The sequence below is a fragment of the Astyanax mexicanus genome, unplaced genomic scaffold (genome assembly GCF_023375975.1).
Source record: "Astyanax mexicanus isolate ESR-SI-001 unplaced genomic scaffold, AstMex3_surface scaffold_31, whole genome shotgun sequence".
Taxonomy (NCBI): domain Eukaryota; kingdom Metazoa; phylum Chordata; class Actinopteri; order Characiformes; family Acestrorhamphidae; genus Astyanax; species Astyanax mexicanus.
The window spans coordinates 4237501-4251865 of record NW_026040041.1 but is presented as its reverse complement, the minus strand read 5'-3'; the positions used below and the strand labels follow the sequence as shown (position 1 = coordinate 4251865).

General features: G+C 32.7%; 1 protein-coding gene and 1 long non-coding RNA gene across 2 annotated transcripts; both read left to right on the top strand.

The window, feature by feature from the left end:
- Window positions 1–3179: 3179 nt before the first annotated feature.
- LOC125788849 (T-cell surface glycoprotein CD1b4-like) lies at window positions 3180–10735 on the top strand. The gene is made up of 2 exons (XM_049472726.1): window positions 3180–3450; window positions 10446–10735. Exons 1-2 carry the CDS (start codon window positions 3180–3182, stop codon window positions 10607–10609), a joined length of 435 nt encoding a protein of 144 aa, XP_049328683.1. The 3' UTR covers window positions 10610–10735.
- On the top strand, window positions 4744–9629 carry LOC111196381 (uncharacterized). Its single transcript, XR_007429859.1, has 5 exons — window positions 4744–5085; window positions 6484–6539; window positions 6686–6733; window positions 7754–7846; window positions 8389–9629. It is a non-coding gene; the product is annotated as an uncharacterized LOC111196381 (long non-coding RNA).
- Window positions 10736–14365: the final 3630 nt, after the last annotated feature.

The following is a 14365-nucleotide window of genomic DNA, read 5'->3' as shown; positions in this document are numbered from 1 at the left end:
GAACTTTCTGATCAACCATTCAAATAAATAACTAACTAAATAAATAAATATGAAAATCTCACATTAGCTAATGAAAATAATTTAGACTTTCAGGGTAGAAAAATGAACACAGAACGTGTCTTAATATTATTATTAATCCAAATACTAAATATGAGTTTGCGTATATTTTTTTGATTATGTATATTGAGTACCTTTATATTATTACTACTATTTTTTTATATTATAATTATATTATATATATATATATATATATATATTATATATTATTTTATATTATAATTATATTATTATTACTAATATTATTATGTTTATTTTCTTGGTCTTTTTATATTCTTAGTTTCTCTTATAATTAAAAGGGAAAGTACTTTGTACAATGCTCTTTTAGGATTTATTTTTTGTTTGTTTGTTCGTTTGTATACTTGGCATTACATTCTATTTGTGCAAAAAAAAAAAAAAGAGAAAAAAAGTTGTAATTGTAATTGCAATTTAAAATTTGAGAATTTTGAAAAAAATGTATATAGAAAAAATGTGCTTATTTTTTACACAGACAATATATACTCCTGTTTTTATCAGTTGCGCTCTCATTAATACAGATGTGTTTTTCAGAACCTGATGTACCTGTGTATGTTTTCTGTTTGCTAAAACGGGTAATAATATGTGGTGCACTTTGTAGACAGTCCCTTACTTCTCGGCTTTAAAGAACTCTATCCATCCTGTAAACGCAGGTCTATCTGTTTGTTTCGGTTTACAATTCTTAACAATTAGAATATATTAATATTAGAACTGTTGCACAGATTTTTATTAGCTTCCAAAAATAATGTAGATTTTCATGCTGGAATAGAGAACACTGAACGTGTCCAGTGATTAAACACTTTTATTTTATTTAGAGAAATGAAAGTTATTGCATTAGTGATAAATGAGGTTGTGAAGAAGAGGATTTGTGGTGTGAGCGTTCTGTAGTCTCGGTTTGAGTGTAGTTTGTGTGGTAAAGTGTAAAGAATGCAGAACAGACTCTAAAGAGAAGAGCAGAAGGTGGAGTTTCACATCTGAATTCAGTGGTTTTAATATATGTATACTTACTATATGTTCATTATATTTCATTGCATAATGTTGCTGATAAAAAAATAGAATATACAAATTAATATTAATAATTCTAAGGGTTACATCTAACAATTACTAGAGAGATCAATAGATAAACAGAGAGGCAGAATGAGGCAGGATGGCTGCACAGCAAAAAATGGCTCCCACCAATCGCTATTGTCTGGCGCTTGCTACAGTGTCCATGGTGGTTACTAAGGTGTTGCTTAGTGGTTGTGAGGTAGTGGCTAAGGTGTTGCTATGGTATCCTTGGTGGTTGCTATGATGCTGCTAAATGGTTGCTAGGTGGTTGCTAAGCAGTTGCTATGCTGTCCATGGTGGTTGCTAAGGGGTTGCTATGGTATCCATGGCGATTGCTAAGGCATTGCTAAGCAGTTGCTAGGTGTTTGCTAAGGTGTTGCTTTGGTATCATTGGTGGTTGCTATGGTGCCGCTAAGCAGTTGCTAGGTGGTTGCTATGGTGTTTTTTTATGGTGTCTGTGGTGGTTGCTAAGGTGTTGCTAAGCAGTTGCCAGGTGGTTGCTAAGGTTTTGCTATGATATACATGGTGGTTGCTAAGCTGTTTGCTAAGTGGTTGCTATGGTATCCGTGGTGGTTGCTATTGTTTTGCTAAGCAGTTGCTAGGTGTTGATATGGTATCCATGGTGGTTGCTAAGGTGTTGCTAAGCAGTTGCCAGGTGGTTGCTAAGGTTTTGCTATGATATACATGGTGGTTGCTAAGCTGTTTGCTAAGTGGTTGCTATGGTATCCGTGGTGGTTGCTATTGTTTTGCTAAGCAGTTGCTAGGTGTTGATATGGTATCCATGGTGGTTGCTATGGTGTTGCTAAGCAGTTGCTAGGTGGTTGCTAAGGTGTTGCTATGGTGTCTGTGGTGGTTGCTATGATGTTGCTCAGCAGTTGCTAGGTGGTTGCTATGGTGCCTGTGGTGGTTGCTATGATGTTGCTTAGCAGTTGCTAGGTGGTTGCTATGGTGTCTGTGGTGGTTGCTATGCAAATTATAAATTGTCCCTTTTATTTTTTTTAATTTGGTCTACAGTGTAAAATATATAATGTGCTATATAAAAAACTCACAATAGTGAAGAAAATTAATTTTAAATGTAATTTGTTTCTTCTTCTGTGAATATTATAAAAAAGAACAAAACAAACAATTCCCCTATATATAGTGTGCATTTTGTTTTGTATTTATTTTTATATAATTTCATGAATGTGTCTACCAGCCTGCCAAAAACAATTTTACATTTAATGTCATTTTCTTTTTTTTATCTTATATAAAATAACTGATTGCTCTTAAAAGAGAGACTTTTTGTTGGTATATGGTGATTTACTGAAATGTCTCAGATATGAATAAATATAAAAATAATGTGTGCAATAATTAATATTTAATAGGATAATCATTATTTTATTGTTTATGATGGTAGTAAAGTTTAATCAGAAAGTTCTCTGTCCAGAATTCTTCTATATCACGTGATTTGTGGTTCTACAGTTGGTGAAGACATCTTGAGTAAGAGCTGATCTCAGGTCTGTCTCACCTCCACACTTTGCTTGCTCTGTGGTTTCAGATCCTTGGTTTGGGTCACGTACCATACTGCTCACGGAAACCCCGCAGCGCGTGTGCTTCTGAACAGGAAACAGTTAAAGCAGATTAATCCAGCTTTTGTAGAATAAACCACTATAAAGAAATCCGGTGTTTAACCAAAAAACTGTCAATATATTCAGAAGTCATTATGAAGCTACACACAGACTACTTTTCATTGAGTCAAAGTGTCGTTTTGTCAGTGTTTCCCATCAAAAGATGAACTTAAATATCTGCAGAAATGTGGGGGGTGTACTTACTTCTGTCATACACTGTAAGAGAAGAGGATAGTGAATTAAAATAGACAGATTTTAGGGGTATAGCAGCACCCTGGCCAGTAGAGAAGGCAGTAACTGAGATTTATGTTGGTTTACTTTCATCGTTTTAAGCCTTTATCCAACAAAAAGACACAATACTGTAAATCCTGTGTTCCTGTTTGAAGTTTGGGGTTCTTCCTGGTGCGATTCTAATCACTATTTCTCACAGTTTCAGATCCGCCAGTGGTTTCTATGTTTATCGACTCTCCTCCACCTGGACCGAACCTGCAGAGCCTGACCTGCGTGGCCACAGGCTTCTACCCCAAATCCCTGAAGATGATTCTGAGGAAATCTGGTGCTCCAATATCTGAAGATCAGATAAAATCCACTGGAGTCAGACCCAGCGGTGATGGAACCTACAATCTGAGCAAGACCCTGGAGGTTCTGGAGAACGAGAAGCTGAATGAATACGACTGTTACGTGACTCACAGCTCCCTCAAAGAACCAATCATTGTACATTTAGGTAAGTATTTTCGTTACAGTTACAAGAGAAAAAATACAAAAACCACACAACCCTAGTGAAAAAAGTAGATTAAAGTATACTAAGCATTATTAATTATGCACATTATTAATCAGTATATTTAAAGAGTGATAAAATAGAACAATTTTTTGTACTTATTATACTTTAATTGTATAAAAAAAGTTGTGCTAAGTGAACTTAACTGTACTAAAATGGAACTATTTTAAATATACTTAAGTAACATTTAAACATTCAAACTACATTATTTGTAATTAAAATGATATAAATTAGCACTAAATTCATATTGAGTATACTAGTCGTATGTTATTTTCGCCACTATTTAATATAATTTAAGTTTATTTGTGTGAGCTGTCCGACTGAACATTAAAAATATATTAAAAATGTGATTAAAATATTATAGATTTAACATCACATTCATTTTGAGGAGTGTGTAAAAACTGGGGAAAACAAAAGCAATATATCTCATCGCTACACAAAGTAAACTTTTTAAGTATAAATTTAACACATAAAAGTTCATTATTAAATTTGCAAATTTGACTCATTAAGTAAAAGCATTTTCATAAAATAAAAAAGTAGATTAAAGTATACTAAGTATTATTATGCACATTATTAATCAGTATATTTAAAGAGTGATAAAATGGAACAACTTTTTTTGTACTTATTATACTTTAATTATATAAAAATAAATAGTACAAAAAAAGTATTATTTAAATTGTGCTAAGTGTTAACTAACTAACTATTTTAAATATACTTAATAAGAAACATTTAAACATTTTAACTACTTCATGTATGTAACCCCATATTTTAAATATGTTTACAGTAAAATTATAATATATTTAATAATGAGTATTACAACTGTATCACTATTTATTATACACCAGATTTATTAGATTATATGTACTAAGAATTGATGTTAAATATGTTAAATATGATTCTTGCTCCTGTATTTTGTTAATAGTGTAGCACACTTCTAGTATACTTTATACGTTGGGTATAAAAATAAATTTTAATATACTGCACTACAATTTTTAGCGTGTTACAAACGTACTATTATTTTTTTTATTTGACATTTAAATGTGTTATTTAACACTGTATACTATAATTTGCTTATATTTATAATTACAGAGTGTTGAAATACATTTAACTGTTATATTAATGTAATACATAAATATATTTTTGAAAATGTTACCAGTGTAGTGATTTAAATTACTTTCTAAAAAAGTTAAATGATGATACATTCACGCTCACTTTAAGTGAACTACTGTAACAGTACACTCTAAGAAATGAAACACTGATATTGTTCTCATTACATAAATGATTATGCTGAAATTACTCTTACTTTTTACATTTTTACAGTCAAAATAATCAAGTTTCATTGCATTAAAATAATAGTATGAGATTTCAATGCAACACAATACTGCAGATTCAAACCAATGTAACCAACTTACTTTAAACGCACTAGCACTTGAATTGTCCCATTGCGGTTTCCATACCCGCAGTTTCGCACATGCACGGTATTTCTGAGGGGCACAGACGCCATTTTCACCACCCCAAAAGCTTGCGAGAGACCTCCAGGTGTGTCTCGGGTTTCAACGGTAGCCATCCATCATTTATTCGGTAAGTACAAAGTTTTACTTAATAGTGCTTTTAAAACGGTACCTTTGAGACAACAGATAAGTGTTAATTTAGTGTTTTTTTGCTCTCTGCTGTACGTTTTGACGGCATTTAGGGCTCCACACAAAGTCAGTCAGTATGTATTTTTCACGTGCCAAATCGTATCTTGCCAACTGTAAATATTCCAACAACACACCTAGGTTTGCTTGTAATGTCTTTAGTTTTATGTCCATTTCAATTCGTTTAGAACTAATTCTGACTCTAACTGTGTACTTTTTAAGCAGAAAATGTGCAGTAAATATGAGACTAACAGCCGGTGTTCTGTCGGTTTGTGCTACCTTGTCAAACCTTGCTACCCCTGTGTATTTAAATGTAAAAACACCAAAAATTTTTATATTCTCGCAGAAGCAGGCTCTGTATGGTAATTCAGTAAGTCTAAATCGCTGTATCAAAGTATATTTAAAGAAATATAGGTGATAGTTGTTTAATTTATAGCTAATACATATATGTTTTTATATTACATTTTATATAGCATTTTTTACACGGGTTTAAACCTCAATCAAACAATGAGAGTGAGCTCAGATTTGTATGATGCACCTGAAAATACAAACTAACAAAATTATCAGGGGAAACGCTTGAAAACAGTAAAAAAAAGATGAGTTGACGCATGCGCAGTGCCGCTAAGTAGCACGTATCGACGGGTAGCACAACTCGGCAGAACACCGGCTGAATGTCAACACTGTGTCGTTTAAGGTGGAAAAAAAATTACTTAAATATACAGGGTGTGTCAAAAGTCTTTGGACATCCTTTTATTTAGAAACAAAAAGTGGAAATTTCGGCGTGAAACTGTTCCTCGCCCCCCCCGCTGCTTTTTTTTCTCTCGTGATTTGATTTTTTCCGTCGGCTGCTCTCTGCGCGCGAGAGAGATTTTTGCCCGCGCGTTTTCAAAGTTTGGGGGCGGGACATGTGCCGGACCGCTATTGGCTAATAGAACCTGTTGGTTTCGTGACTGCCTGCTCACTTCGAACAGCCTCTCATAGTACAACTAAAATGGTGAGGGCAGAGGAGCCGACAGGAGAGAGAGATGGATAAAACTCTGGTTTATGTCACTTACAGTAATGATTTCATAGTCTTATCACTTCTTATTAGCACGTATTCACTCGTTGCCGCTGCAGCTCGGCAAGATTTTGCTTTAGACTAGAATGCGTTATTTTTGCATAAGGCAACATTTTAAGAATCATATTTTATCATATTTAACTGCTTAAATAGTCTTTATAAAATAATAAATAATTTTTCAGATTAAAATTCTTAAAGGCATAATAAAATAACCTTGTGAACTTTTCATGTTTGTCTTCCCATGAAATGTTTGTGATCAGTAACTACAAATTGTCTGGATTGCAGGTTTGTCAGCAAGTGTCTTACCTCACTGATGCAAAGCCAGTAGCTCAAATGTAGTTGTAAGTATTCTTTACTTCTTAAAGCAATTATTTTAAGTGCTATAGATTCTTGAGGGATTGTGTAACAATATCTGTTATTTATAAATGATACATTTTGATAGTTTCAATTATTGCAGATCATTGACACATCCAACTCTTGTTTTCAGGCTCTGAATGTGGAGGTGCAAACAGTGTTCTGAAAGTGCATCTACGAGGTACCAATTACTAAAACATTATAAACTGAAGCATGGCCATTATGGTCAGAGACACCCATATCCATGTGCATACTATGAATGCCCATGCTCATTCAAAACATGGAATGCTCTTAAAACTCATTTGAGTCGATTTCATGTTGATACACATCAAAGAAGTGCAGAACTAGTAATATTTACGTGCCTGTTGTGTCCTGGAAGTGAAATACCATCTAGCAGAGAATACTTTTCTCATATCAACAATAATTTGAGGCATTATGAAACAGTAACTTGTATGTTTCAAAATTGTTCTTTTCAAACTAATATTTATGCTACTTTCAAATCCCATAAGAGTAGGAAACATGCTAATTGCACAGTAAAAGACTTTAAAGTTGGATTGGTGAGGTAGGGATGAAAATGATGAGCATCAGCTATCTGAAGAACATTCAACTGATCTTGGAGAAAGTACTTCTGACTTAGTTTGTCACAATTTGATTGAAGCTAATGAAGAAAATGAGAACTTGCAAGACACAATAACTAAAAAATTAGCATCTGTCCTTTTGAAATTAGAAGTTTTTTCCCATGTATCATGCTCTGCAATTCATTTTTACCTCTACTGCACTGCCTGTCTCTCACAGTGCAACTTTAGACATTTTCAAAAAGCATAACCTACAGGTTAATCAGTCAGTAATTGATGAACTCAGCCTTGCCATTTCTACTAATAATCCATTGATAAAAGCTATAGGTAACGGTGGTCCACTAGCTTCAGCCTTCAAAAGTCAAAAGTCACAGGACACCCTTTTACCTAAATGCTGAGAATTACCTGACAATGCTACTTGAAAGATGATCAAAGATGGCAGTTTCCCCATTTGTTATTTTATTCAGATACGTGTTCAGGTATTTAGATATGTTGTCATTTTCCGTTCGTTTCTGAAACAAAAAGGTGTCCTGTGACTTCTTACTTACCCTGTAGATGTAAAAAATGAACCTAAATCTGGAAGCTTTGGTGCATTTGTAAAGACTTCTAAAACTGTTCTCCCACAGAATCCCAGTATTGAAGTACGACGGGAGTGCATCCTGAAAGCATTGTGCATCTACTTGAATGAAAAGTCTGACAGCCTTATGAAGGAGTACTTGGTAAGTTGCAACTTTATTCAGCTATAGCGAAACTGATACAGAAAATGTATAACTTTTTTTAAACATGCTTGTTACATGTTAATTTAACAAAACTATGTGAATGGCGTATCCTGGAAATTCTTGCTAATTTATAGCCTCAGCAACTTTTTCACTTGTAACTGCATAAGTGCTAGTATTTGCATGTTATGCAAAACTGATTTGGCCAGTAATACAGCGTTACATTTTCCAAAAATAAGAGACAAATGGTTGATGCAATTAATCATCAACCAAAAAGGGCAGCAGATTATACATTAGTGGTACCCCTGTTCTTTAATTTCTTTCTAGCTTGTTGAACTACAATGCTTGGCTGCTGTGTGCCTTTTTAAGGGAGAAGTTTTACAGTCTTTGTAGAGTAGGGCCTTTGTAAACTGAAGATGTTTTAGGTATATACAGTTAGTTGGACAAATGAAGGGGCATTTATTATTGCGTCATGGATGCATAATTAATACTAATATCTATCTATATATATATATATATATTTTTGTTTGTTTTGTTTTTTTCAGGATTTTGATCTTGCTTCAGTGAGAGAAGTGGAGAAAATGGTTTTGGGCGTCTACATCATCCGACATGAGGGAGCAGACTCTACAGATGTACCTGAGGATGTTGGCATAGTCATTGAGGGATGCACAGTCCTGCAAGATCTGGGAGATGTGGCAAATGGATGTGCGGTCTTGCTTGGCTTGATCTACTGTTTAAACTTGAGCTATCCCAAGGACCTGCGATACACGTTCGAATTTTTTCAGAAAGTGTTGATGGAACTGGATGGGAGCAAGCTCTCCAATAAAGTGCAGGTCCTCAAAAACAAACTGCTTGAGTAAAATCACGTACAGTAGATACGACTTCTTGGAGTTGGAGGACTTCTTGGACATGGAGTTAGACTTCTGTTGACTCTTGATTAGGCAGAGATATTGTCTTTGGATTTTGGACTAATGATGGACAAAACAATGTGAAACATATTTTGGTTGATTTTGTAATATCTGCAATGTTTCAAGTTTTCAGCTGTGATGCATGTTTGAATTTCTTCAGAAAGTGATGGGAGTTGGATGGGAACAAGCTCTCTAAGGTGCAGGTCCTCAAAAGTGAAAATGCAGTAAAATCACCTGCAGTAGTCAAAACTGGGAATGAAGTTAGTCTAGTCTTTGGATTTTGCACTAATGGTGGAAAAAAACAATTGATCTATAGACTTTTTTTTTTCTCAATAATAATTGCTGTTTCAGCTGTAAGCACATGTAACTTTTGTTTTCTGAGCTGGACCCAAAAACAGTTTAAAAAGGACAGCCAATTTTGATATTGTTGAAGCTGTCTCAATGCTAATGTTGTATGGTCAGTTTTATTATTATTATTTTTTTTTATAATAGTATTGAAAACTGTTACAATAAGCTTTAGGTCTCAGGTCTTCTAATCTGGACATCATGAGTCAGATATTTTATGAGACATAAATGTAGCTTCGAGGTACTTTAGAGTTTTTTCATGTTTGGAAATAAAACAGTTAAAAGGTATTCAACTTTAGTATAAAGAAATTGACAACCCTCTTAAATATGTGCATTGAATAAGTTTATTTATTTATTTTTAATTATTTTTGGACTATTTGTTTTAGTGAAAGTACATTTTCAGTTTGTAAATTTGTGCTTAATTTGTTTATGTATTAAAGAGCAGGTTTTATTTTGTATTTGTTTTTTTACATATTGTCTTTGATTTATAATGGTCTTAATATAATACCTAATGAAATACCTTTCATAACTTTTGACAAAATGTAATGTTTGACAAATTCCTCACTGTTTCTGAACCTGATTGTTTAATAAAGTCAGGTGAACAAATGTGACTTAAGTTGTATTTATTTAACCTACTGCCTTAAATGCAGCAAACCAGGGTTCAGTCATTAAGTGCAATCAACATGAACCTAAAACATTAATATAGCTTATTTACGTTGAGTAAATTGAACTTAATCATGTTAAGTTAAGTCAACCTGTTCTAAGTGAATTCAAGACAACATTGTTACATTAATCCAACATAACTCCATGATGTTGCATTTAATTAAAACAATTTTGTTAGATTTACTTAGAATATGTTGTTGCAATTAATTGAATATTGTTTTCCTGATTTAAGCAACCAAGTTTTGTGGGACCGGTTGACATAACTAGATTAAGTAAATACAGCGTTTCATTTCTTAGAGTGTAGAACAGCTGTTTTTAACACACTTTTCTAAAAAATGACAAAAGTATATATCTGGAAATAAGTATTTTAGAAGTATATTGAATTATATTAAACTGTATTAAAGTGTACTTCATAGTAGTCTATTTTTTTTGAATGCACTATATTGTACTTTTAAAAAGTATGATCAAAGTTTACTAAAAGCATAATACTAATGTACTTTTAATATAAATCATTTATATAAGTAAATCAGTTTTATCTGTATTATTTACAGCATACTTAGACATTTCTTAATATGTTTTAAGCACAATTAAAGTGTATTAATTTTATATGTTAATCAGGGAACAGCTGCTGGATTGATTTTATTTTAATTGAGTTTTTAATGTTTTTTCTCTGTTTTTTGTTGAAGGTGTGCACTGGGTGTTTTGGCTGCTGCTCAGTGTAGGTTTGCTGATTGGGATCATTGTACTCGTGTGTTGTTGTCTTTGTGTTGAAAACAGAAAAGACGCCTCTGCTATCTTCGTGTGTTCTGATCTGATTTGTTCCTGTTTGTCTTTGTGTGACTCAGTGTAAAAATCCAATGTTCTGTAATCCGGTGTAATCTGATCGCTCTTTATTCATTATGTTGTGTTAATAGTGCTGCATACAGTGAAATAGTGAAAGAATCGTTCACTTTGTGGCACAAATCCTCTTTTAACTCCTAGTTTTGCGGAAAAAAAAAAACACACACTGCAAAAAACTAAATCTTAGCAAGTGAAATTTTCTAAATTTAAGGCAATAAATCTTATTTTCTTCTCTGATAAGACTGATTTTTGTCTTACTAAGCATTGTGTAAGTATTAGATTATTTTGCTTATTTTAGGGATAATTATCTTAATCGTTCTTACTTAGAATTTGTACCTTATCTTTTAAGTAATTTGAACTCAAAATAAATCACACAATCAAGCAGCAATCAAGTTATTCTGATTCTTGTGTTCAAAAACAGTGACTTTTTTGCTTGATTTAGGTGTTTCTTCACTCATTTTGAGACTTTGCCATTGCTTTTTGTAAGAAATCTTACTAAGAAAATTTTGCTTACCCCATTGCCAGATTGTTTTGCTTAATATACATATATTTGTCTTAATTTGCATAGATTTTGTCTAGTTTTTGCCAATGGATTTTTTGCAGTGTAAAAAAAGTCCTTTCTATGTGTTTGTTTTCCCTGAATGTGATTGACTGATCAATATTTTGGTGTCTAAATCTACGTTTTTAAGGATGTGAAATACATTTCTGCTTCTAGAATTTCTAAATTGTGGAATCTTATTAATATACAAGCCAATTAACTGTATAAACAGTATAAATAATCTGTTTTGGCACTGAATTTGAAACAGGACATACAGAGGACTGAAATTATGTTACTCTCATAAAGCGATAGTTTACTAAAATACCACTTATATATTTATAATAAAATGATAAATAACATAAAGCATGAGATAGACACTAAAAGTAAAATACAACAAGGTCACAGAGAAGACAAGAGACAAGAGAATAGTGTAATTTAAGAGTAATAGTGTACCAGTTAGGTATGATGGGGGGGATACAGTGGGAATAACAGTACCAGTATAAACACTAGTGCAAAATGAGTGCCAGTACTGTACAGTACTGTAACAGGAGTGATTATATTTGTGGTAAATATCCATTATTTGAACATACTATCAACCATTACTTTAAAATAAAAACTTTCTTAAGAGAAAATCAAAGGAAATATATTAGTGGACTTGCTTTTAAACATGCTTTTTAAATGTCACATGAGTTTTATAATCATATTCGAATGAGAAACCTTGTAAAAAAGTAAGTAAAGCCGTCTGAGTTTGATCAGTGCATGTTTTGAAAAGTTAAATATATGCCTCTGCAGACATTTAATGCAATATATTGCTAATGCGTCGTTATTCTGTGAATCTTATTTTAGATATAATAAATAAAATAAATAAATCATCACTGTGGCCTGTTTATGTTTTGCATTGTTTTGTTGTAGTTCTGATATTTTCTGAGATTTCCTTGTTTTTTGCTGCACAGCTTATTTTAGATCAGGAGATATGAGATCCATTCTGAAAGCTTCAGTTCGTGCTCCTCAGGTAGTCCAGGGTGGTTTATAGGGTCAGTATCCTGTTTTAGAACAGATCTTTGAAGAAATACATTTTTGTAACAGAATTTAATGTATTTTTTGATGATTAATGATATAACAGAATGTCATTTTTTAGATTTAGATCGTTAGCATTACTGACAGTAATAAAGTACAATTAATTGGTTATTGCACGTATTGTACACTCATTAATATTATGCAAAATGAGTACAACTCTATTATGTATTATATTTTATATATTCACAAAACAAATAGCATTTCAGCAACTGTGTTTAACACAGCTAGGTGGCAGCAAACACACACATCCTTTATATTTACATTACATACCAAGTCTATTGTATATTAAATAACAGACCGAATTTAAACTATATTACACAGAAAACTAAAGACAAGTGTGTATAAATTTAAAAATATATAAAATTTAAAATATACAGCAGAATTGGCACTTTATTAAAATTCTAAAGGTTGTGTATGTGTGTTTGCTGCCATCTAGCTGTATCATACACACTGGTATGCTTCATTGGGTATAAAAATATATTTTAATATATTGTACTACAATTTTTAGCTGGTTAAAAATGTACTTGTAAATGTGTTATTTAACAATGTATCCTATAATTTACTTTCCTAATTATAATTTTAGAGTGCTGAAATACATTTTAACTGTTATATAAATGCAATACCTAAATATATTTTTAATAAGTTTTACCAATGTAGTAATTTAATTTACTTTCTAAAAAGTTACATGATACATTGCACTTTAAGTGAACTAGTTGTAACAATTGTAACAGTTGTTGTTAACACACTTTGATAAAAATGTACAAAATATATATCTGGGTATTTTAGAAGTATATTGAATTACATTAAACTAAAAGTGTACTTCATAGTAGTGTATTTTTTTTAATACACTTTATGGTACTTTTTAAAAAGTATGATCAAAGTTAACTTTCAAACATCTGATAAAAGCATAATATTAATGTACTTTTAATATATATTTATGTAAGTTCATACATTTGTAAGTATAATTACAGCATACTTAAACATTTCTGAATATGTTTTAAGTACAATTAAGTATATTACAATGGTGCTTTGTTGTTTACTTCAAAATATTAAGATAAATCACAATTAATCACAGAACGTTGTTAATTCTTTAAATCGATTGGAAGCTCAAGGTTTTTTTTTATATTTGCTTCATTATTTGAAAATAAAAAATGATAAAAAAATGATAAAAAATGGTTATTTAGCCAAATGTGGCCACAGTCATATAAATATGAGGATCTCCTGAAGACTCTGATATAAAGATACAGACCGTTATAATCTACCTGGTAACAGCTGATGACTGAGTTTTTTTCTGATTGGTTCATCAGTCTATAAATTCTTCTTTAAACTGAAAGTAGTTTATCAGCGGATTTACTCCAGCGACCAGTACAGACCCTGATCTCCCCAACAGCACCAGTTAAACCAGTTCCTGCCCCAGTCCGGATCAGCAGAGAGACAGTGGAGCTGATGGAGTCTGAGGTGTTTTTTTGGGTTTTGCTGGTTTTTGGGGTTTTTCTCCCGAGTTATGGAGGTAAGTTTTCTCCTGCAGAATCTCAGAATAATACTGTTACCAGTTTAAGATAAAAGGAAGAAATAGTTGATATTTGGTTATTTATTGAAAGGTCTCGAATATGATTAAATATAAAATATATAAAAAACAATGTGTGCAATACATGCAATATGAAATATATAATAATTAATAGGTAAATTGTTATTTATGATATATATGTACTAATATATACATGTTGTTTTGCTTTCAGAACAGCACTGCAACAATTTCCCTTCAGGTACTAATAATATCCCTGATAGCAGACTACTCCGATCCGGATCCGTTTTACCTCCGGCAGATCCGCGCTACAGTCAGGTCTGTTTAGTGGATCTGGTCCGGCTTCACTCCGGGTTCGGGTTATGATTGTGACTCACGTTCAGATCCGTTTTACTGACGGTAAATCCGCATAACAGTCCGTCTCATTTCACGCCTTCCATATGACTTCGGCACGGAGTCAGATACCAGATGTGAGTTCAGTGTCGTTTTGCGGATCCGGGCCGCATCGGCGGAGCGGCACAGGAGCGGGAGAAATTCAAACTCAGCGCGAGGACCAACTGACATCTGCTGAATCTGCGCTTCAGGTGAGTTAACTAGCTAACTAGCTATCAGCGTCATTTAATTAC

Excerpts from the sequence above, each read along its gene's own strand:
- LOC125788849 (XM_049472726.1), top strand. The coding sequence starts at position 3,180 with ATGTTTATCGACTCTCCTCCACCTGGACCGAACCTGCAGAGCCTGACC. Across the intron at positions 3,451-10,445 it reads ACCAATCATTGTACATTTAG|GTGTGCACTGGGTGTTTTGG; the intron begins GTAAGTATTTTC and ends TTTTTGTTGAAG.